The sequence below is a fragment of the Pinus tabuliformis genome, chromosome 3_2 (genome assembly GCF_031772625.1).
Source record: "Pinus tabuliformis cultivar Carrire ecotype Pingquan chromosome 3_2, CPIR1, whole genome shotgun sequence".
In the NCBI taxonomy this organism is placed as follows: Eukaryota; Viridiplantae; Streptophyta; class Pinopsida; order Pinales; family Pinaceae; genus Pinus; species Pinus tabuliformis.
This window is the reverse complement of record NC_142302.1, coordinates 1,110,162,003-1,110,187,386: the sequence shown is the minus strand read 5'-3', so window position 1 is coordinate 1,110,187,386 and position 25,384 is coordinate 1,110,162,003. Positions and strand designations below refer to the sequence as shown.

At 41.3% G+C, this 25,384-nt stretch overlaps 1 protein-coding gene across 5 annotated transcripts in view; it reads right to left on the bottom strand.

Annotated features, from left to right (window-relative positions):
- Positions 1 to 25,384, bottom strand: part of ATM (Serine/Threonine-kinase ATM-like protein) — a 533,430-nt gene that overhangs the window by 420,933 nt on the left and 87,113 nt on the right. For all 5 annotated transcript variants that reach the window (XM_089417581.1, XM_089417585.1, XM_089417584.1 and 2 more), the window contains exon 14: positions 13,398 to 13,472. In XM_089417581.1, the coding sequence (XP_089273707.1) occupies positions 13,398 to 13,472 (75 nt within the window). The remainder of the gene's footprint in view (positions 1 to 13,397; positions 13,473 to 25,384) is intronic.

Sequence of the window (25,384 nt, the reverse complement as noted above, 5' to 3'; positions counted from 1 at the left end):
CCATCAAGGCTGGGACATGCAAGGGTTCCCTTCTTGATGTATATGAGCAATATGGTGCTCAGGAACTGGGTGATAGCCATAAGAGGTGAGGTCGAGCTCATGCTAGGCTTTTGCCCATGTGCTAAAGTGTATGTCCCAGCCATATTTTGCATTGTAATATGTTTTCTTTCATTTTTCTTGTGGCCATTATATGCTTTTTCCTTTTCTTTTAGCTACATCAACCTCCTAGGGCCAAGTTCCAAGCCCTACCCAGGTATGAGGATTTATGGGTGCCAAATCCCAGAAAAACAATGGTCAGTTGAACCCAAAGAATGGAGGTGGAATATAGGGCTTGTAATGTAAGATGCAAAGTCGTAAGTATGAAATGGAGATAGATGGAACACACTATCTCAATCAAGGGATTCAAAGCTTCCCAAGTAGTGCCCCTCCTATACCCATTGCGCCATTAGGAGAGGTCCCACTGGACTAGGATCGACGATTAACTCCCCATTTAAGGTGAGGGAACAAGAGCACAATCAAAACCCCTCCTCCTTCCAAGTCGTCCCATAATTCATGCCAAAAGCCCAAGTACAAACAAGAATAAGCACCTTGTTACCACTTAAACCAGCAGGGGACCTAAAAGGGGTTCCTAAGAGGGCAAACTGCTAGGTCAAGGGCAACAGTGGAGGCTTAGCCCACTGTCACCACAGCTAAGTCTCCCTACTCTTTACGGACTTTCACCGATGGGAGGACTCCCGGTAGTGTAAGGAGCACTTTGTAAGGTAGATGTCAATGGATAGGTGAGGAGTGACCCTAAAAACCCATTCCCAAGGATGGAGTGAAAAATTGAACTTGCTTACTCTATAAGCAAGGGACTTGGTCCACCAGAGGTAAGGGGTGAGGATTGGAGGGTTGAGGGAGAAACAATAGGATTATAAAGGAGTTTCTCAATCCCTATAATCCTTGGAAACTTAGATTCCCAAATGGTCTTTGACAAAAAGTCTTTATTGAGAAGTGGGACCACACAGGGCCAACTGGACCCAGCGCAAGTTCAGGGATGGAATATAGCAACCAATGATGTTCCTATCCTGGACAGGTGGGAAAGGACCGAACAGGAGTATTTACTTCAAAAGGTTGAATTGATCCTATTAGTGTCTATCCTTAGGGATGCCTAGGAAAAATTCGGTCCTAGAGCTAGGGCTTGAGATTCCCGGAGATTCCACCGTCAGAATGGCCTCAAATTTGGAGGAGAGGGAGGGGACCCACTAGCGCAGTAGCCTAGAGGAGATCGAAATTTTCCTTGGGCCAATTGTCGGGAAATTGATGCCCTAGGTGACCCACTGGGGCTAGACTTGGGAAAAAGGGAAAAATGGTGAAAAGAAGGTTAATATGATCACCCTTTTTATGGAACCAATGCCTAATTCACTTGGGGATATGGAGTCAAGGATGGTAATGAGTAAGAACTTGGATTCTTGATCAAGGAGGCCCAGAAAGTCAACTTCATCCAATGTAGATAGTAAGAAAAGAAAAGTGACTTTCAAGCATTTATACTTTAAAGCAAATGATGCAATCTTCACGAAATAAATAATCTCTAGACATTTCATTCATATAACATTGACCCATACATTTAATAACTAAAACATTGCTCAATTCCACATTACAATAATGTAGCAATTAGACCTAATTTTAGCAGTATGTAGCAACAAGAATAACAATGATAAAAAAGCACTTACAACGTTATAGAGTATATCCAACCAGCAATTCGTTTGCATAACAAAGCTCCAAGATAAGAGAAGTGGCCCAAATCCATACATCAAAATTCATCCATCTCCAAAAATATTCACCAAGGAAAAAGTGTGAAAATTATCTATGAATAGAGAGATCCCAAGTCAAGTGATGATACAAATGAATGTATCTAACATTAATATATAGTCTCCTATGGAGTTTGAATTAGTCTATGGGCCCCTAAAGATAAAATAATGTGCAAATAATAACTCCTAATGGTGACAAGCCCACCATACTAGCTCATAATGTAAAAACAAGTCTCACAAGAGGCCAAATAATGATGTATGCATGTCGTAGGGCCCTCCAAAGGCTCACTAACATCCTGAAGTGCCATATTGAAGAATAAATTCCTCGGAATATGATGGACAAGGGGGTGGCCCCTTGTTCTCCAAATAGTAGACCTGTGGTGCTCTCAGTGGGTCTAAGGGCACATCAATGACCCCATGGGTCTCCATATGAATCGGAGATGTATGTAGATCCTCTGCATCATACAAGTGTTGGGACACCTGCCAAGAGTGTGGGGCTCTTGTGGGGGCCTGTTGGGCATAGTGTACCAATCATGTCACCATCGTCCCAAAAGTGGATCGCTAGTAGTCTCTGAACATCCATGAAGATCTGTGGAGTGTTGTCTGCTGTTGTGGAGGCCCATGGCTCTCTATGCACACCCTACATGTGCCAATGTGGACCTCTAGGGGTCAGGATCCCATATAGGGAAGCCAAACCCAAATGGAAACCACTTGCAATCCTGCATAAGATCCAATGCGTCCCTTAGGCTTCCAGTACAATTAGTCATTAGAATAATCAGGTAAAGGAGCTTACAAACCATGGATAACAAATTGGGCACTTCATAATGGCATGCCCTTTCGTAGTGGGCTTTGGCATGTGCTAGTGTCTCCAAAATCCAAAGGGGGTTAGCCAAGTACCTCATTAGGTGGTTTCAGCCCTTAGAGGGGATAGTATGTCCAAAGTACACCTTTCTAATGGGGGTGGCAAGTGACAAATAAGTGAGATTCAACCCCCTCGCAGTCTCAACAGAAGTTCAACAGTAACTAGTTACAAAGTGTGGAAATTGGAATACAACAATGACAATTCAAATTGTAGAAATGTAAAGGCATGCAAGGTATTTTCTTGTTGAATCTTTGCAAGGCCCTAACATTATGCTAAGGTCTCTCATTGTTAAATCATGTGCCCACTCTTAAAAATATTTTAACAATCTTTACGTTGTTTTGAAAAGATCATCAACAAAGAGGATAGACACGCGGTGACCATGCCAAAAATATTTAGAAGCAATGCTAGAAAGACAAAAAGAAAGAAAGACTCAAAAACGACATGTTATAGCAAAATATCACACTTCTCAAGATAAAGTCCTAAAGCTCAACTATGACACTTGTGTAATTAAGAAGGGGTGAATAGCATGGAAAATTTTAGGGGTGAATAGCATGGAAAATTTTAGGGGCGAATTTTCACCCTTGGGCTAAATTAAGGGGTTTTATATTTTTATTGGGCGAATATTTTGTATCATAGTACATTGTTATAAATCGCCTCAAATTTATTTTATAAAAAAATTAGGTATGGAAGTTAGCCCACCTTATTTTAAGGGAGAGGGTAAAAAAAGTAAATTTAGCCCTTGAAATTAAGAGTTACAATCTTCCATTCGCCCTCATTTTCAAGAAAATGTATTTATGATGGTTGTAAATAAAAATATAAATACAGTAGAGGTATAGTAAATAAATAAAAGCTCTTTTTATACTTACTCCAAAGGTATGGTAAATAAATAAAAATACAAACAAACTAGAGGTATGGTAAATAAATAAAACCTCTTTTTATATTTAGTCCAGAACTCTCTTTCTATTTAAGAAGGCTCAAAAACGAGATTTCATTTAAGTGAATCCTATGGGCCAAATACCATATTTATAAAAGAGGTATGATAAATTAATAAAAATATAAATAAATGAGAGGTATGGTAAATAAATAAAACATTTTTTTATATTTACTCCATATGTCACCTTATATTTATAAAAATATAAATATAAATAAAGTGGAGGTATGGTAAATAAATAAAACCTCTTTTTATACTTCAAAGGTATGGTAAATAAATAAAAATATAAATAAACTATAGGTATGGTAAATAAATAAAACCTCTTTCTTTATTTAGTCCATAACCCTCTTTCTATTTAAGAAGACTCAAAAAAGAGGTTTTATTTAATTGAATCCTATGGGCCAAATACCATATTTATAAAAAATGTATGGTAAATTAATAAAAATATAAATAAACGAGAGGTATGGTAAATAAATCAAACATTTTTTATATTTACTCCATAAGCGACCTTATTTACGAACAATCAAAAAATGTGTTATATTTAGGTAAAGCCTATGGGCCAAATTATTAATACCATGCAAAAAACATTATTAACCCTAATATTAGTATTATTAAAAATAAAGATGGCACATGGTATTGACCCATGGTATTCACATGGAATGCAGCCTATTTAAAGGGGGGAATTAAACTAGCATAGATCCAACTTTACTTTGGATCAAATATCGTGATATGCAAACTAATATAGAGTGAAAAAATATTTGATCCCTCTCGGGGCTTGGTAGATCAAGAGTAAAAATGGATCTTGCAATTTAACGTCACTTAAACATTTTAACATGGTTAAAATAAAAAAATAAAATAAAAATCAGTTATTAATTTTATTAATTTTTATAAATTATTAATAGCAGTTTTTAAGCTCCAGGTTTATGATAACCCATGGTATTGACCCATGGTAATACCATGATATTCATGTGAGCATAGACTATTTAAAGGGGAAATTCTATCAGCTTAGATCCATCTTAATTCCGGGTCTATCAAGTGCTGGGAGGGATAAATAGATTTCATCCCTCTAAGAGTGGTAGATGTGGAGTTAAGATGGATATAGGTTGATTTTTATGATAATGAAGATATTAAATAGACTTAGGAAATTATATTGTAAAAAAAATCTTAAGGTGAATGGTTAAAGCTACATTTAGTCACTTCACAAAATTTAGTAAAAATACCGATATCTCCATTAATATTGGTTTTTTTTATTTAACAAAAAAAAATTCAAAACAACGATATCTTAACTCTTTCCGCATCACCCTTGCAGAAGAGAGAGTCATTGCCCAGATTTCCCACCATTTTTCAAACATTCTCAATATGATATCTTCATGAAAAAGTTAAGGCATTGATCTTGGATTAGTTGTTTGAAAAATACGTTGGTTTGTACAACCTTTCATCTTCTCTGCTATTCTTAGTTTGTCGTAATGATCTGTAGGGGTTGGGTCACTACACCATATTGTCCTAAAAGGCGGAGATTGTGCCCCAAAAAGGAAATTAATCCACATGTTACAACGCTGTTAAAAATGGTATGAAGGTAGTGAATTATGCTAATAAGAAATTTAGATTAGGAGAGACGTAATCAAATTTTATTATTTAATTGAAGATTTCAATTAAAATAATAATAAATCTACATTTATATATTTATATATTGATTGGAAGGCTTCTGACAACGGTCACTTCTTTCCATAAGATCCCCTTCAGTCCTTTGGGATACCTACTATTTCATTATATTATATAGTTGGGGCTTGTTACTTGTTGGCGTGTTGGGGTAAACAAACTTGATGTGTTTTTCTTTTTTTTTATCTTGCGGTTGGAGTCTATGGAATAAGAAAGAAGTTTGATAGCTTGGCAAAAGTAGTAGGTTCAAAAGTGGTAGAGAAAACATTAATCTCTCCTACCATGACAAACATGGCCACTAAAACTTGCAACATTGTTTGTAGGAAGTGAAAATTATGTTTCTTTTTTCCAAACATGTATGTCAGTATATTACAGTTTAATGAATATGTTTTATTATTATCATATATGGTTTCATACTTTAACAAAACATTCGCCAAGACTTCACAATGTTTTATTATTCAGTGAAAGATTTTCCAAGATCTTACCAGATCTTATAATTCAGTGAAAGATTCGCCATAACTTTACAAGATAATATAATCTGGTGAGAGATTCGCCAAAAATATATATATATATATATATATATATATATTAGTGATAAAATTGCCTCCCATTTTTCCTATGTATCATGGGGATTCGCCCATTTATTATACATATAAATTTAGGGTGGTTCTTAAAATTTTCCCTGGTGAATAGTCACCTCACCAACCCCCACTTCTCACTTATGGATGGCTTTCCTCTAGCTCAAGAGGGGTTCTTCCTAAAATATGATCACTAGGGTTTTAAAGGCAATTTTAGGATTTGAGTTCAAAAGGCCTAATGGCTAACTGTAAGGCTTAGGTCAATGATCAATCAGTGTAAGCTCAAGCCTAATGATTGATTGTAAGGCTTCTGTCAATGATCAGTCAATGTAAGCTCAAGCCTAATGGTTGATTGTAAGGCTTAGGTCAATGATCAATCAATATAAGCTCAAGAGAGGACCCCAAACACACAATTAAGAAAGTACAAGGTGATTTTGAAGATCAAACCCCAACAAAACAATTTTAAGGATTTTTAAAAGGCAAAAGGTGATGGAGAGTAGAAGATCAGTGCCTTAGCTTTGCCAATATATTTTTGGGGCATATGGAGTAGAGGATCAACAAACTTGAAGAGGATTGGAGCAAATCTAGGTTCAAAAGATCACAATAAATCCATTCTCTACCCCTGGAAATTTGACCCAAAGCTTCTCAATCTTCAAGGATGAGATAACAGAAGGAGCCCACTTGCTCCTTCCCCAAAGTCTTGTAAGAAGGGTTTGTTTAAGAGGGATAATGAAATTAAAATACCATGTCCATGTTAGATTTTTGGTAGCATCGAACAGGGGTTTTGCTCTTAATTTGTTTCTAAGAGGCTAAGGAACACGAGATCTCCAAAACCAAGCAAAGGTTTCAGGAGAAAACACTTGGAGGCCACTCTATTAAATTAATTGATCAATAATTAAAATTGCCTAACTTAGGAAATTTGATTACTTAATGGGAATTAATTCAAGAGATCGACTTATGCTTTAGAGGCTTCCAAAAATTGGCATGGATCAAGTCTAAGATGATCTTTTCCATCGATCATGATTAGGTCTTAGTCGTTGATGCTCCAGGGAGAGATTATAAGAGCAAGTCGATGCGATGGAGAAAGACACAAGAGGGAGAGTGTGTTATCTAAGGCAGATCGAGCTACCTAGTTGCAGTGATTCAACAAGGGCACAGTTTGAGCCAAAGAAAGCATCAGAGAGATGGAGCAGCAAAAAATTCAAGAGGAGGATTTAGGGGAATTTTCCAGCATTTCTCCAATGTCGGAGTGGCAGGAGATAAGAGGATGAATTATCCGCAGAGAGTGTTGTAGAAGCCAGTGCGAGCAACGAGAATCCCCAGTGCGAGTTGTTGGAAAGGGGTCGTTTCAATTGCCAGAGGTCGAGAGATCATCAAGGAGGCAGATCGAATATTTTCCAGGGGCAGAGGAAGGCTAGACAGTTCACTTGGAGCCAATTTGTAGGCAGTGCGAATTATCCAAGCCAAAAAGTGTGAATTCCAGGCAAAGCGAGTTTCCAGTGTGGGGTTTGACAAGGCCAGTGGAGGTCGGATTGATTGCAGAAGGGAGAAAATTTCTCCATATTATTTTGGCTAGTTACTTACCAGAGGATTGCCAGTTGGGCATCTAGATTATTGTACTCTCCAAATTTGATGCATAATAATAAAATAAACCCTCATCTATTGCATCAGTTTTCCCTTCAGAGTTTTTCCGGGAATTTTCAGTCCAAAATAATTTTGTCGATTTTTGTGTGTGCATCTATTTCTCAATTCCTGATTTTACTTCGATGGCATATTTATTTTATGAAGAATTGCAATGTGATTTATTCATTAATTTCCATAGACAATTAAACTGTTAATCAGTTAGGAGAATAAATTACAGGTGTTGCAATTTCAAGGAAATTTCACCTCCCACTTGCTTAATACTTCATTACCATCATCTATAAGCATAACCAAGACAAAGGAAGTCCACTTAGATTATCATGCAGTCATGCAAGCTTCACCAATATCCATCCAACAAAATAGTGGAATCCTCATCAACAAGTCCTCACAATGAGGTCGCACAATGTTGAAGTTCTTGGTAGCTTTGAAAGGTCTTCTACATGAGATTGGTGTCTTACCATGCAAAAGATGGTCGATTGCCTCTTTGGGTGTTAGCTTGGTGGGAAAAGTACAATAATTGAAGTCAATTAATTATTGTACACTATTATGTTAGTTTTGTAGCTCAGATGTTTTAGCCTCAAGAGGTGTCAATGAGGCTAAGAGCATAAGAGGATAAATTATCTCCAAGCCCAGTTTATATTTCTAAGTAAAAATGTCTTTAATTAGATTATTAACTAGTTTTTAATGATTTTACTAAGTCTAACTTAGGGGAAATGGTTAATTAATCAATATTAATTGAGATAAGTCGATTTCTCTCTAGAGACTTCTAGAAAGGTGATTTGATGAAGTCAAGTTGATCATAGCCATTGATTATGATTAGATCTTGGCCAGTGATTGCTCAACAAGAGATTATAAGAGGAATTCGATGGGCATCTTAGAGACACAATTCGATTTAGTGGATGCACAGTGATAGCATGGGACACCATCCAGGGTTTCAGCAGAGTGATTGAGAAAAGATTTGTCGAAGAGAATTCTTCACAGTTGCTTCCAGTTTTTGAGATACAAAAGGAGGCCGAATTATTTTACAGGAGGGTCAATTTTCTCTAGCGGTGCTTGTTGAGATTAGTAGCTTGGGAGGTACTCCAAACCCTAGGGTTCAGGGTTATGGAGGAATTGGCACCACAAAAGTGCTTTGTGGGTTAAGAACCCAACATGTGGCCTTTGCACCCAAGATTTTGGGTGTGAAACCAAGAAGGATTTTAGACATTTGACCCTTGGAGATGGAAGAGCACCCTTAGAGGAACAAGGGGTAGCTTCAAGCACCGAGAGAGGAGGTTTACAAAGTAAGCTATTAATTTTTATTTATGTGCGTGGGCAAAAGTGGCACAAAAGGTAGGGTCGGCTTGACTTAAGGAAGGCCCAAGGTTGGGCTAGACGTTGCCACATGAAAACATATAAATAGAAGGGAGGAGAGACCTCATTAGCAAAACACCAATAGAAGAAACTCGTCATAGAGAAGAGTTTGTTCAAGAGAAAAAATACGTGAGTTTTGAGTCTTGTCTGTGCCTTGAGGCAGACAGAGTTTAGGGCAGAGTTGGCAGATGTTTGAGGGTTGTTTTGTGGTAGATTTCTCTCTATTATGCATGCCGAGAATCTTTGTTGAAGTTGCAGGTGGACGGCTCTCTGTTTAGGAGGGCCAAGAAGGCCTAAAGGAGTCTCTTCTAGGCTGCATTTGCACACAGCATCAGTGCAGGGATAGAAGAGCATAGGAGGATAACCGCAAGCTTGAAGGGACTATTTGGCCAGGAAAAGGAAGATCTGAAGTTGCCTCAGAGTGGCCTAACCAGAGGACTGAAGTTGCAGAAGAAAAGAGAACAGGTCGAGGTACTTCAAACAGCATGAAGAAGGTATCTTGCAAAGGTATGTTGTCTCTCTAAGTTGATGAGTTTTGCAGGCTAATAGTCCAAGTATTGGACAGTTGCTGGAGCAGTCAAAAGAACAGTTTTGGGAGGGTTGTAGTGGCTTGCTCCATGCCCTAAGTACAGCCTCTTGAAGGACAAAGAACAGTTGTTAGAAGGGCAGAAGAAGAGAAGCTAAGAGACTTATCTTTTAAGGACTAAAGAAGGAAGTCAAGGGAGCAGTTTGTCTAGCCTAAGTTGACAGTTGAAGAAGGACATTTGATAGTCATAGAGGGCAGCCCTCCATGCCCTAAGTTGCCTCATTGAAGCAACACAGGAAGGCAATAAAGGGAAGAAGTCCCTAGGAGTTGTGTCCTTGAAGGACTAAAGAGAAGCTAGCAAGAAGTCCCAAAGTGTTGACTTCTTGGAGGACTAAGGAGCGGCAAGTGGACAGTTGATGAAGATCCTATGTGTTGAGTCATTGATGGACTTATGATCAGCTAGAGGGCAGATTGGAGTCATGTTTAGTCACCTAAATGACGTGGATCATTGATAGAGGCGGAGCTACATATCAAGAGCCGATGCCAACTTTTTCAACACTCATTTATAGGGAGAGAGACTCAACTTCCTCTTACAACTAAAAATTAATTTCCCAAGTGAAAGCCCCTAATCTAAAGTTTAAACCATGAAGGGGTAAAATCCCTCTTTTACAATTAATTAATCTAAAATACTACAATATAGTGGATTTTAAAGCTAGTGTACAAAATCTAAGGGGCATGAGCCCTTAAATTTGAGATGCATCAACAAAAGGGCTTCCAAGCATAGCATTCAGCCTCCAAATGCCCTTCAATGCAAGCAAACCATCTAACCGCGTCCTCCATAAGTGGGCTCAAGAACCCCCAAAGCATCCAAAGCATCATTCAAAAGGGGTTGTTTCAATCTGCAAGTAACCCCCCTAAATGGTAAGGATAGCATATCTCCTACACCAAATAACCCCATGTCCTCCACATGTGGACATACAGTTCCAAAATGATCATTTATCCAATAAAACAGGGCAAACACCCTTCAAAAACCAGCCAGCTAGACTAACAAACCCACTCCCAAGTGGACACAACAATCTTCAATGGAAGAACACTTCCTTTAATTATCAACCAACTACTTCAAAGAGGTCAGCCCTTCTCAAATCCACATAATCAACAATTTAAGAAGGTCAGCACCAATCAGCATTCATGTTCGGCTCACCTAAAAATTTAAAAGCTATGTATGTATATGTGTGTGTGTACACATACCATGACCTCATTTCTTAACCATTTGTCTTCAGTCTGCTGGACCATTATGTTTAGGTCGCAGGTCTGTATCTGAAATAACACATAATGCACATGCAAATATAAATTTCTGTCCGCAGTCAAACGTCCTCCTTTGATCTGATACAGAGTTGTTCTCAGCTCAAATTCGGATAGCAATATCAGAGGTCAAACACTTCAAAATGAAGTATATTATTGTTCAAGGAAGAGCATATATTTTCCAAAACATGAGTTGCCATCTGCACTTGGTATTCATCAGCATGACCAAAAATATTATCGACCCACACTATCATACATAATCTGCCCTGAATGTATTCACTTAATTGTTCACAGACTTGAGAAAAGGTTATGTTACAGTCTTCATTATGCTGTAATGCAATGTGCTGGAGAGGCCTGTATACCTTGGTTTGAGAGGTGGACTTAGATAGTCTCGCATGAACCTTGTTATCCCTGAACCTCCTCTGTGTACTCATATCTCCTTTGTTCTATAACATTTTACCTCCAGGTCATGTTAACAACACTCTTTGCTTTCTGGAATTGTTGTTTGCCTATATATCCTAATTTCTTCGATTTAATTCCCGGCAAGGTTCCAGTATTTCTGCATGTCAACTTTCTATTGCTAGGATTGCAATGGAAACTATGATTGTCCCTAGATTGCATAAAATTGACAGTTCTTCAACTTTTCTGAGTTCAACATTCCTTAATGGCTGTATTGAACAAAGTTCGTAAATGCTCTAATAACAATGTGACAAACAAGGTTCATACTCTGCAATAATATTCAGAACAGTTGGTACACGAAAACATCCATGGAGGATAAGGATATATATTGAATATTATATAGAAGAATTGATGTGAGATTATTTGATTACAACTGAGGGTCCTGTATATATAGCTAGGCAGGTACCCTTTCACGAACGGTCATGTCCATAAAGACATGCATCTTCAATACTAATTATTAGTTAATTAATCATTAATCATTATTATTAATATTATTATTTTATATATATATATATATATATATACATCTTCAAAAAGCTTTATCCTCAGCTTATTGCTTCACAAGGCGTGTCATATGTTTGTTTATCTTTTAATCTTTTCGTATCTTTCGGAGTTCTTCAAATTGTCATCTTCATCGATACATGATGATAGGATCCTCTGAGTGATAAACAAAATTGTCACACTGAGAAGGGATCTGACCATCCTAAATCAATCTTCTATGGAATCTTTCGATTACAGGGAATTTGTAATAAATTGTTATCACCAGACTGAATTGTGCAAACTTCAGTATTCTTCAGAACATAAGTTTGTTGTTTATGTTCTGAGTGATACAGATACGTAGATTGATTGAGTTGTCTATTCTTGTGATTCAGATGTCGATAAGGAGTTCTTTTGGTTTGACTTTCCCTTATCAAGTGTGTGGCAATTTCCTGATTTACTTCAGGTACTAATGTTGTTGAGTTGGTTACAGAATCTTTACTTAAAATTTTCATCATCTGAACTGCAACATTTGGGTGTGTTTTTTCTTTCACTAGTTTGTCTTCTTCTTGAGTTGTGATATTCACTGGATCAGTGTTCATTTCTTTCTCTTCAACTTGAATTTCCTCATTTGAAGATATCGACGCTTCCTTCTCAGTAAGTTGTTTTACCTTGTTTTCCAGCGACTTCTTGTTCTTCTTAAACTTCTTAATTTGCGTTAGTAATTTTTCACTATGGTCTTTAAGCCGAGAAACTTCATTTTTGTCAGCGACAGTTTTGTCAACTTCTCCTTGCATATTTTGTGGTACTTTTTTTACCTTCATGAAAAATTACTTTTGAAATGTCTTGTATATCTTTTGGTGTTACTAAATTTGGTTTCAATGTAACAGCTTGTAGTGTTATTTTCTTTTTGTATGACAATGTCAATAACTTATTTTTCATATTTAGGATGAAGGATCCTAGAGTTTCCATCTAGGGTAAACCCAAAATAATGTCACCTTGATAGATTCATAGGGATCGAACTGAGAATTGCGACATAAATATATAATCCCCGATGTTTAACTGTAAATCAGTTATGTCATATTGTTTTTTATTCCAAAGATATAATTTTTTTGATTACATCTGACTCAGGAATCACCAATTGGTTAGCAAGGTTAAGGTTTATATAATTTATTTCTTCGGCGAGAGATAGAAATAGTAATATATTTTCCTGCAAAGAGTCCCTTTAACTCTACATAGCACTAGAATATAGCTGAGTGACAATGGTATGAGCTTAGGGTTTTAAAATAACCCTTTTTAATATTTCTTTTTAAAATACCCTTTTCGCCTTAATTGATAATAAATCTCTTTTCAAAGGCTTCCTTGCTATACCACTTAAGGTACCTTGGCATTATTTTAATATAATATTTTACTATGGCATTATGCTTTCCAATCAATGCTCAGCTTCTATGTTGTAAGTGCTCCTGGTCTCATAATTGCCATAGCGCATCCTAAGGCTTCCCTCAGGAACAATTTTGTGCTAGATAAAATTGTGGGTAACATGACCAAAATGGAAATACAATAATAACAATCAAATTCTAGACATGTGAAGGCATCTAATTGGCAAAATTTTAAAAATTTCCTATGGATTAGGAAATCTAATCATATGCTTGCTGAGAAAAAAGGTTCTAAGAATGAAATGAAAATTCCATAATAGAAAAAAGAGAACAAGATTTCTACATTAGAAAATAGCAAGTTATTATAACAACAGATGCAAACCATTAGAAGTAGCATTTATTTATTGATAAAGATACCGTAGTATCTACCAAGCCCAACTTACCATCACAGCCATGCTGCTGAACACAGGTAACCAGTGAACCAAAGTATTCCATATCATCTGCCAATTATCCTTCCCCTACAACTCATTTCCAATTTGATGATAAGTTAGGTCAACTTTTAGCATCATAAAAAAGAATCCACACACATTATACTATGTTCCAAAGAATCATACTGCTAATAAACCTGATATACATACAGAAAGTATAAGTAGAAAATTAAGATCTTAAACAAAATGTTCTTTCATACTTGAAATCTGTCTTTTCATTATATTCCCAGGGAACAGGGACAATGGAGCATTTTGTAGATATCCTGGCATTCCCCATCTCCAAGGAATCTCCATCACATAACAACCCATGATGTACACTATAAAAAGCAGACACCGCCATCACTTGTAAAAGGAGGGATATCACCAGACATCCCCAGTATAATGGGATTCCTTGGCATAATCCACATTGCACAAACTTTAAAATAAATAAACAAACGAGTTTTTCTTTAAATTTTCAATATAAGATACATTAGAAACTTTCCTAACTTTCTAAGGTATCCACACTTGAAATATGCCTAGAAATGCAGCCCACTGATAAAAACAAAAATCAACACAGAAAAAGGTAATTACATTAGTCTTGAAAGAGAGGGCACCAAAGCGAACGCTTGAAATGGCATCATGAAGGCACCCATCATGATCTAATTGTGACTCTAATCATGACTTCCCAATATAACTTCATGACCTGGAGATTCGTGGCCAAAGGTTTCTCTCAAGTCGAAGGGATACACTATGATGAGACATTCACAACTTCGCACCTAGAGTGCAAAGGTTTGTAGCAGTGCAGTGGAGGTTGCAGCAGTGCGAGAGGCACATAGGTGGTTGCAGTAGTGCAGAGAGGCACAGAGGAGGTTGCAGCAATGCGAGAGGCACAAAGGTGTTTGCAGCAGTGCAGAGGCAACAAAGAAAGCATCAGATAGCAGCAGAGGTAGCTTCAGCATCAGGCGGCTTCTAGGCTAACAAGGATGTCAGTACTTCGGTAGATCAATTACTTACTTCTCGGTAACTGAGTTGCAGTGCAGCAGTAGTAGTGGTAATGCTATGGGCAGCATGATGTAGCATGTTGAGAGGGAGTTGCAGTACAGATGTAGCAGTGGCAATGGAAGAGCCATGGGTAGTAGTACAGGAGGCAGCAGTGTTGTGGATGTTGGGGAGCAGGCCAAGCATCAACACAGGTACCTTTGTTGGATGATCAGTGTGATGTTCAGTGGTGGAGCATTACTAGAGCACATTCTTTGCTAAGAGGGAGTGTTGATTTGTGGTAGCATCGGATGTGCACTAGCCATGAAAATTGGTGGAGAGACTAAAGCACATGAGATCCCCAACACCTGAAAATGGTGTGGGGAAATTCCACCCGGTTAGAGAGATATTAAAATAATTAATATTTTTAATGGGGTTCCTAAGTCTAAACTTAGGAAAATTAAAATGTTAATGGGTTATTGATATGAAACTAGGTGAGAATGTTCTAAATGACTTGGATAAAGCCAAATCTAATCTTAGCCATTGATTAGAAACTTAATCTCGGTCGTTGAAGACTCAACAAGAAAAGTATAAGAAAAGGCTTAAGGGTTAGTTGGAGATACACCAAGAATGATCAGTGAATTCGATTTTCTAGAGAGGGATTCACTGAGAGAAATCAAACAAGTGATTTGAGTTGCAGCGAGGGGCAGTGACTACATAGCAGAGAGGCAGAGATAGTGCCAAAGGGTCAGCACAGTGATTGAGGAGGCTACGCAGAGCCAACAAGAGCCACGCAGAAGGCCAGAGAGACTGCGCAGAGGCTAGCAGAGCCTGCGTGGGTGATGCAGAGGGCCAAAGAGATGACGCAGAGGGTCTAAGCGCTGACGCAGGGGGTTCCAAAGCTACGCAGAGGCTAACAGGGCTAACGCAGAGCCTTGGAGAAGTGCTGGAAGGATTTTCGTGGGGCAAACTTGTTGAATATCTGCTTCCGATGAGAGGTATTACTACCAGATAGAAATCTATGTTGGGTGAACCAGTTTGGCGCCCTAGTTGTACTCAAGAAAGTTGCTTAATAATAAAACCCTCAGAACTGCTACACCGGTTTTCCTACATCGGGTTTGTTCGAGGACGATTGTCCAAAAATAACGGTGTCCCTTGTGTGTCTGTATATTATTTCAGTTGATGAAGTGTATATAAGTTGAGACTGCATTTGTGTTTATTTTCAGTATTTATATGGTTAAATAGCTTGTTAAGGAATAAACAAGTAGGTGAAATAAACCAGATAATACAGGAAGAGTTCCTAACGTGTTAAGACTTATAAATTTCAACATGGTATCAGAGCATTGCATATGACTGGAGGACTGAAGGCACCAACTTAATCAAAAGTATTTGCAGCAGTAGCAGTTGTCCCAAGATCAGAGTTGCTCCTAAGTAGAAAGCAACAGAGAAGGAGTGACGCAGAGGGTCTACGTCATCATTTCGAGCCAGAGAAAGGGCCAATGCAGAGGCAGAGAGAGGCAAAAGAGGCTCACAAAGAGCCACGTCATCCTACTCAAACAAGTAGGCTTGACGCAGTTGGCCAGAGGAGCGATTCAGTCTTGTCGGGATTGCGCAGAGCCAAGAGGCTCAGTTTCTTCAGCTGCTAGGGCCTAGAGGAGCTGTGGGCAGATTATGGATTGGGAAGCTGATGGGGTGTTGTTGCTATCGAAGCATAACAGTACCTAACAGGACAAAACGAAGGTAGAGGGAGTCGCTGCCTTGAGGGATTTCTAGCCAAGAAATCCAGATCCGAGTCGCAATCGCAAAGAGGATCAGATCGACAGTTGGCGAGAAGATTTCCAGTAAGGAAATCGAGACTCAGAGAGAGCCTAGGAGAGAAATTCCAGGAGGGAAGTCGAGACTCAGAGGGAGTCCAGTAGAAGAGCGGAGATGGCAATGAACAAACTGAGGGATCAGGACAGGTTGGACGGGGCCTCCAACTTTGTCATCTAGAAGGCCAAGATCCTGTCTGTTCTGGATAGACATCGCATCAAGAGCTTCGCCTTAAGAACCATGGCTATCCCAGTCGACCCAGCTGATAATAAAAGGTGTGAGGATGCAATGGCGAAGGCAAAGTACATAATCCTTGATGGGGTCAAGGATCATGTGATACCGCATATTACCGAGAAGAACACGGCAAAGGAGGTGTGGGATACCTTGACGACATTGTATCAAGGCACTACCGTGTAGAGGAAGATGTTGTTGGAGAATCAGTTGTGTCGTATCAAATCCAGAAGGGGGAGCAGATAGATCTATACCTCAGAAGGTTGCAAGAGATTTGGAACCAACTTACTTCCATAGGGGCCACGCCGAATCAGGAGTTCATGGTGAGGACCGCCCTGAATGCAGTCTCCGAGGATTGGGAGGCATTTCTCCAAATCATTTTGGGCAGAGCTGATCTTCCAGGATGAGAAGAGATGTGGGCAACTCTTCGCCAAGAAGAGATCAGACAGTTGACCAAGGTGGGAAGTAGCAGCAAATGAGGTCAAATCAAGAAAGAGGAGGATGCGGCTTTGGCATCTACAGGACAGCAGAGGAAGAGGAAGAAGAAGGACATCTCCAAGGTAAAGTGGCTCTGTTGTGGGGAGCTGGGTCATTATGCAACCTAGTGTCCCACAAAGAAGAATAAGGGAGAGGCTTCTGATTCCAAGGCAGCTCCGGCTAAGGCGGAGAAAGAAGTCAAGACAGATGACGACTGTGCCATGAGTGCTCATGCACCTCTAGAGAAGAGGTGGGGAGACATCGAGTTGTAGTTAGGAGGACTACAGAAGATGAGGGGCAAGATCCATTAGGTACCCAAACTCTTGGATCATATCAGGCTATGGGAGCCCCTAATGACAGTAGCAGGATGACGGATGTCAGTAGAAGCAAGATGTGGATGGAGTGACAAGGCAGTGCTAGAGTGCAAAGGTCTGTAGCAGTGTAGTGGAGGTTGCAACAGTGCGAGAGGCACATAGGTGGTTGCAGCAGTGCATAGAGGCACAAAGGAGGTTGCAACAGTGGGAGAGGCACAAAGGTGTTTGCAGCGGCATAGAGGCAACAAAGAAAGCACCAGATAACCGCAAAGGTAGCTTCAGCATCAGGAGGCTGCTAGGCTGACAACGATGTCAGTACTTCGGTAGATTAGTTACTTACTTCTCGGTAACTGAGTTGCAGTGCAGCAGTGGCAGTGGTAGTGCTATGTGCAGCATGATGCAGCATGTTGAGAGGGAGTTGCAGAACAAATGTAGTAGTGGCAGTGGAAGAGCCATGGGCAACAGTATAGGAGGCAGCAGTGCAGTGGATGTTGGGGAGCAGGCCAAGCATCAGCACAGGTACCGGTGTTGGATGATCAGTGTGATGTTCAGTGGTAGAGCATTACTAGAGCACATTCCTCGCTAAGAGGGAGTGTTGATTTGTGGTAGCATCGGATGTACTCTAGCCATGAAAATTGGTGGAGAGGCTAAAGCACATGAGATCTGCAAGACCCATAAAAGGTTTGGGGAAATTCCACCCGGTTAGAAAGATATTAAAATAATTAATATTTTTAATGGGGTTCCTAAATCTAAACTTAGAAAAATTAAAATATTAATGGGTATTAACATAAAACTAGGTGAGAATGTTCTAAATGACTTGGATCAAGCCAAATCTAATCTTAGCCGTTGATTAGAGACTTAATCTCGGACATTGAAGACTCAACAGGAAAAGTATAAGAGGAGGCTTGCGGGTCAGTTGGATATACATCAAGATTGATCGGTTAGTTCGTTTTCTGGAGCGGGGTTTGCTTAGAGAAATCGAACAAGTGATCTAAGTTGCAGCGAGGGGCAGTGAGTGCATAGCAGAGAGGCAGAGATAGTGCCAAACGACCAACGAAGTGATTGAGGAGGTTACGCAGAGCCAGCAAGAGCCACGCAGAAGGCCAAAGACTCTGCACAGAGGCAAGCAGGGCCTGCATGGGTGGCGCAGAGGGCCAGAGATCTGATGCAAAAGGTCTAAGCGCTGACAGAGGGGGTTCCAGAGCTACATAGAGGCTAGCGGCTGACGCAAAGCCTTGGAGAAGTGCTGGAAGGATTTTCGTGGGGCAATCTTGCTGAATATCTGCTTCTGAAGAGAGGTATTACTACCAGATAGAAATCTTTGTTGGGTGAACCAGTTTGGCACCCTAGTTGTACTCAAGAAAGTTGCTTAATAATAAAACACTCAGAACTGTTGAACCGGTTTTCCGGCATTGGGTTTTTCCGGGGACAATTGTCCAAAAATAACGGTGTCCCTTGTGTGTTTGTCTATTATTTCAATGGATGATTTGTATGAGTTAAGACTGCATTTGTGTTTATTTTCAATATTTATATGGTTAAATAACTTGTTAAGGAATAAACGAGTAGGTGAAATAAACCAGATAATGCAGGAAGAATTTCTAATGTGTTAGACTTAGAAATTTCAGCATGGTATCAGAGCATTGCAGATCATAGGAGGACTGAAGGCACTAGCTTAATTAGAAGTATTTGCAACAATAGCAGCTGTCCCGAGATCAAAGTTGCTCCTAAGCAAAAAGCAGCAGAGGAGTGACACAAAGGGCCTCCACCATCATTTCGAGCCAGAGAAAGGGCCAACGTAGAGGCAAAGAGAGGCAGAAGAGGCTCACAAAGAGCCACAGCATCCTACTCAGCCAGGTAGGCTTGACGGAGTTGGCCAGAGGAGTGATTCAGTCTTGTCGGGATTGCGTAGAGCTAAGAGGCTCAGTTTCTTCAACCACTGGGGCCTGGGGGAGCTGTGGGCAGATTGTGGATTAGGAAGCTGGTGAGGTGTTGTTGTTGTCGAAGCAGAATAGTACCTAACGGGACAGAACCAAGGTAGAGGGAGCCACTACCTTGAGGGATTTCTATCCAAGAAACTTAGATCCGAGTTGCAGTCACAAAGAGGATCGGAGAGGAGCGATCGACAGTTGGCGAAAAGATTTCCAGCAAGGAAATCGAGACTCAGAGGGAGTCTAGGAGAGAACTTCCAGGAGGGAAGTGGAGATGGCAATGAACAGATTGAGGGATCAGGACAGGTTGGACAGAGCCTCCAACTTTATCATCTGGAAGGCCAGGATCCTATCTGTTCTGGATAGACATCGCATCAAGGGCTTCGCCTTAAGAACCGTGGCTATCCCAGTCGACCCAATTGATAATAAAAGGTATGAGGATGCAATGGTGGAGGCAAAGTGCATAATACTTGATGGGGTCAAGGATCATGTGATACCGCATATTGCCAAGAAGAACATGGCAAAGGAGATGTGGGATACCTTGACGACATTGTATCAGGGCACTTCCGTGCAGAGGAAGATGTTGGAGAATCAGCTGCAGTTGTATCAAATCCAGAAGGGGGAGCAGATAAATCTATACCTCAGCAGGTTGCAAGAGATTTGGGACCAACTTACTTCCATAGGGGCCACGTCAGATCAGGAATTCATGGTGAGGACCACCCTGAATGCAAACTCCGAGGATTAGGAGAGATTTTTCCAACACATTTTGAGAAGAGTTGATCTTCCAAGATGGGAAGAGATGTGGCCATCTCTTCGCCAAGAAGAGATCAGACGGTTGACCAAGGCAGGAAGTAGCAGCAAAGGAGGTCGAATCAAGAAAGAGGAGGAGGAGGATGCAACTCTGGCATCTGCTGGACAGTAGGGGAAGAGGAAGAAGGACATCTCCAAGGTAAAGTGCTTCCACTGTGGGGAGTTGGGTCATTATGCAACCCAGTGTCCCAAGAAGAAGAATAAGGGAGAGGCTTCTGACTCCAAGGCAGCTCCAGCTAAGGCAGAGAAAGAAGTCGAAACAGATGACGACTGTGCCATGAGTGCTCATGCACCTCTAGAGAAGAAGTGGTGAGACATCGAGTTGTAGTTAAGAGGACTACAGAAGATGTGGGGCAGGATCCTAGAGGTACCCAAACTCTTGGATCATATCCGGCTACGGGAGCCCCGAATGACAGTAGGAGGATGACAGAGGTCGGTAGAAGCAAGATGCAGATGGAGTGACGAGGCAGTGCTAGAGTGCAAAGGTCTATAGCAGCACAATGGAGGTTGCAGCAGTGCAAGAGGCACAGAGGTGGTTGCGGAAGTGCAAAGAGGCAAAGAGGAGGTTGTAGCAGTGCGAGAGGCACAAAGGTGTTTGCAACAGCGCAAAGGCAACAAAGGTAGCTTCAGCATCAGGAGGCTTCTAGGCTGACAAGGATGTCAGTACTTCGGTAGATCAGTTACTTACTTCTCGGTAAATGAGTTGCAGTGCAGCAGTGACAGTGATAGTGCTATGGGCAGGATGATGCAGCATGTTGAGAGGGAATTGCAGTACAGACGTAGCAGTGGCAGTGACAGAGCCATGGGCAGCAATACAGGAGGCAGCAATGTAGTGGTTGTTGGCAGCAGGCCAAGCATCAGCACAATTACTGATGGTGGATGATTAGTGTGATGTTCAGAGGTGGAGCATTACTAGAGCACAGATGTGCTCTAGCCATGAAAATTGGTGGAGAGGCTAAAGCAAATGTGATCTCCAAGACCCTGAAATGGTTTGGGGAAATTCCACCGAGTTAGAGAGATATTAAAATAATTAATATTTTTAATGGGGTTCCTAAGTCTAAACTTAGGAAAATTAAAATATTAATGGGTATTAATATAAAACTGGGTGAGAATGTTCTAAATGTCTTGGATCAAGCCAAATCTAATCTTAGCCATTGATTAGAGACTTAATCTCGGTCGTTGAAAACTCAACAGGAAAAGTATAAGAGGAGACTTGAGGGTCAGTTGTTGATACACCAAGATTGATCAGTCGGTTCGATTTTCTGAAGCGGGGTTTGCTGAGAGAAATCAAACAAGTGATCTGAGTTGCAACGAGGGGCAGTGAGTGCATAGCAGACAGGCAGAGATAGTGCCCGAGGGCCAGCACAGTGATTGAGGAGGCTATGCAAAGCCAGCAGGAGCCATGCAGAAGGCCAGAGAGACTGCGCAAAGGCTAGCAGGGCATGCGTGGGTGACGCAAAGGGCCAGAGAGCTGACGCAGAAGGTCTAAGGGCTGACATATGGGGTTCCAGAGCTACGCAGAGTCTAGCAAGGCTAACACAAATCCTTGGAGAAGTACTGGAAGGATTTTCGTGGGGCAGACTTGCTGAATATCTGCTTTCGATGAGAGGTATTACTGCCAAATACAAATCTCTGTTGGGTGAACCAGTTTGGCTTCCTAGTTGTACTCAAGAAAGCTGCTTAATAATAAAACCCTCAGAACTGTTGCACCGGTTTTCCCGCATTGGGTTTTTCCGGGGACGATTGTCCAAAAATAACGATGTCCTTTGTGTGTTTGTCTATTATTTTAGTTGTTGATCTGTATATGAGTTGAGACTGCATTTGTGTTTATTTTCAGTATTTATATGGTTAAATAAGTTGTTAAGGAATAAACAAGTAGATGAAATAAACCAGATAATGTAGGAAGAATTTCTAACGTGCTAGACTTAGAAATTTCAACAGATAGTTGAGGGAAGATTTCTCAATACTTTGGAGGGGCTGCAAAGACAGAATTCATACAGGTCGTAATTTTCTGGCTGTGGAGGGGTGCCTAGAATTTGGGGGTGATTTTGGAGCGTCAAAACTAGAGGAAACCCTTTCTGGGTTCTTCTGGATTTTTGGTGGAGAGTCCGGGATTAATTTGGTAGAATTTTGTAGGCAGTTTTGGAGGCTCAAACAGGGGTTTCATTCAGCTAGCAGTGTAGAATTTCCAAGGCCAGCACAATACCTTCTGGAGGAGTTGTCTCATTGACAATTGGGCAGCGTTATCTCACATGGGATTGTCTAGCTTGCCTTGGCAAGCCCAAGTGCACACGTTTCATTGCATGGTACTCCCTATATATATGATAAAATGGTTGATTTTGGAGCAATTCCAGTGAAATTTCTTGGTGTTTAATGGTTTGCTGAAAGTTTTTTGTTTGCACATGTATTTTGCTTAATATCACTGTTAATTTTCCTATTAGGAATATTACAGTGGTATTAGAGCATGTTCCTAGCCAGTGTGGGGAACAAGAGCAGGTGACGCCACCAAGATACCAAGAGGTTTTCTAGAGGGGTCATGGAAGAGGAAGAGGCAGGGGTCGAGGTAGAGAGGGAGCATTGGACCCATTGTCTGATACGAAAGTGGAAAACATTAGGGGTCACATGGATAACCAAGACGACAACGAGCAACCCAGACAGGTGGGATAGAACCAAATTTTAGAAGAGTTTCTAAGGACAAACCAGCAGATGTTGAGGCAGGGGCAACTCATGATGAATATGACGCAATAGGTGATGGGCCTGCAGGTGAATGGTAGACCAGAGGTAGAGCCCCAAGGTGATGGGGGTTCTAGAGGCGGGGGAAGGCAATCGTACATTTAAGCCCCCACACACCCCTTTGTGTGGTTAGGCGGGCCACCTCACCATGCCTCATTTTGTGGACGAGCGAGAGCATAAGAGGGAGCCAGACCCAGTAGCAAATTTAGTCCACTCAGTTGCATTAGGCATTGATGAGTACGAGGGGCTATATGCCAAGATTAAGAGGGTGATGCCCTTTGGGGAGTATATTCACCTCAAGGAGAGGCGTACCACTAGGGGCGGGACTCACTACATAAGAGAGCAGTCTAGCCAGGAGGTACAAAATATAGCGGGGAAGGTTACACTCCCCAAATTTGATGGGTCGGCTAAGAGTTCAACCAAGGCATGGGTTCAGAAGCTAGACACATACTTCCACCTCAACCCCATACGTGAGACAAATGTTATCCGGTTTGCTACACTACATCTGGAGGGTGATGCACAGGAGTGGTGGTACCACGGGCTGATTACCTTGGGGCACATTCACATCACCTCTTACACCAAGTTCACCCGAAGATTGATTGAGAGGTTCAAGACGAAGGACCCTGAGCTACATTTAAGCGTGTTGGCCCACCTGAGACAAACCGGCAATGCAGACGTTTACATTTCAGAATTTTAAAGGTTGGTTGTGATGGTATCTAATATCTTCGAGGCCCATTTGATTATGTTGTTTGTGGAGGGGCTTGCTAATCCATTACGTGGTTGGGTGAGGACCTACAAGCCCACATCCTATCTCCAGGACCCAAGACATGATTGACGTAGTGCCCAAGACCCGGGCCTTAGCACCCACCAAACCCATTGCCTCGCAGGGGAACCGAGACACTCGACCATCTCAGCAAGATGGAGGACCTGACCAATTATATGAGGAGACCACAAGAGATCTCAGGAGGAGGAAGCCATGCTTCACATGCCAGGAGCCTTGGGCACCCGGGAAGGGCAAGGCCCATTACATTGATGTGTATTCAAACAGTGAGCTAGATGAGGAGTTTGAGTTGGGTGTAGATCAAGGAGATGAGGGGGCACAGTCATCAGGGGGAGCACCACCACCACCACTACCCGGGAGGAGGGCCATTCGCTCCATCTAGGGGAGTTATTGCCTCCCTTCGGGGAGTTCCGAAGTAACTAACACTCAGGATCAAAGGGACTGTAAAGAGGCAGAGGGTGTCAATTCTAGTAGACAATGGAGCCACCCATAACTTTATGGATGCCCAGATGGTGGAGCAGAGGGGCATCCGCACAAAGACATTTGAGGGGTTCTCAGTGTCGGCGCCAGGAGGTTGGATGATGCAGCGCACGAAGTACATTCCCAGCTTGACTTTGACGAGGGAGAACCACTCTGTCACTAATCACTTCTTTGTGGTGGATGTTCTACACACCAACGTGGTGTTGGGTGTCCAGTGGTTGTACTTGTTGGGGAGAGTCACCACTAATTGGCAGAAGCTAGTGATGGAGTTCACGGGCCCAGATGGGAAGCCAGTAGTGCTGAGGGGAATGCACTCCTACCCACCCCAGACAGTCTTCACGCATTGAATGGACACAGATTTGTGAGATGGGAACATAGAGTGGGCAGTGGAGCGCAAGATTTCAGAGACAGGGACTTAGACAGACCACCAAACAGGGGATTTGAGCACAGTATTGATCTGGAGGAGGAGGTGCACACAGTCATTACCACTCCCTATAAGCACCCTAAAGCCTATCAAAACGAGATTGAGAGGGCGATACAGGAACTGTTGAGATTGGGGCATATCAAGCCCAGTTTGAGTTCCTTTGTTTCTTCCATGGCATTTGTGAAGAAGGATAGGACTCTCCACATGTGTATCAACTACAGGGCCCTCAACAAGACACTAAAGAACAGATAGCCTATCCTGCGCATTGATGAGCTGATGGACAAGCTTAGAGTAGTGAGATGCTTCTCTAAGATAGATCTGCACTCAGGGTATCACTAGATCAGCGTGAGGGAGCAGGACATCCCCAAGGCTGCCTTTCGTTGTCACTATGGACACTTCGAGCTTTTGGTGATGCCCTTCGATCTAACCAACGCTCCAGCTACATTTCAGTCCTATATGAAGCACATGTTCCGTGGACAGTTGCAGCGTTTTGTCCTTGTCTTCTTTGATGGCATTCTTATCTATAGCTAGACTTGGGAGAAGCACCTCCAGCACCTGGAGGAAGTACTGCGCATACTTGAGGAGCAGCAGTTGTATGCAAAGATGTCCAAATGTGAGTTCACACTAACTGATATTTTGTACCTTGGGCATGTGATAGGAGAGGATAGAGTGAAGATACATCAAGAGAAGATTAGGGCCATCCTAGATTGGTCTACGCCCAAGGACGTCACTAATTTGAGGGGACTCTAGGGCATTTGCACTTACTACAAGAGATTTGTGAGGGGATTCTCACAGCTTGTAGCACCCCTCGCGGATTTGACAAAGAAGGGGGCCTTTGAGTGGACGCAAGTGACATAGGAGGCATTATGAGAGAGCATCATCATCACTTGGATTTTTCCTCTTGTACAAGAATTTTGCAATTTTCTCTTGGATGCCGCCTGGAAATTCTTTATGCATTTCGATATCTTTGGAAGCTAAATTTTTTATCTCTCTTG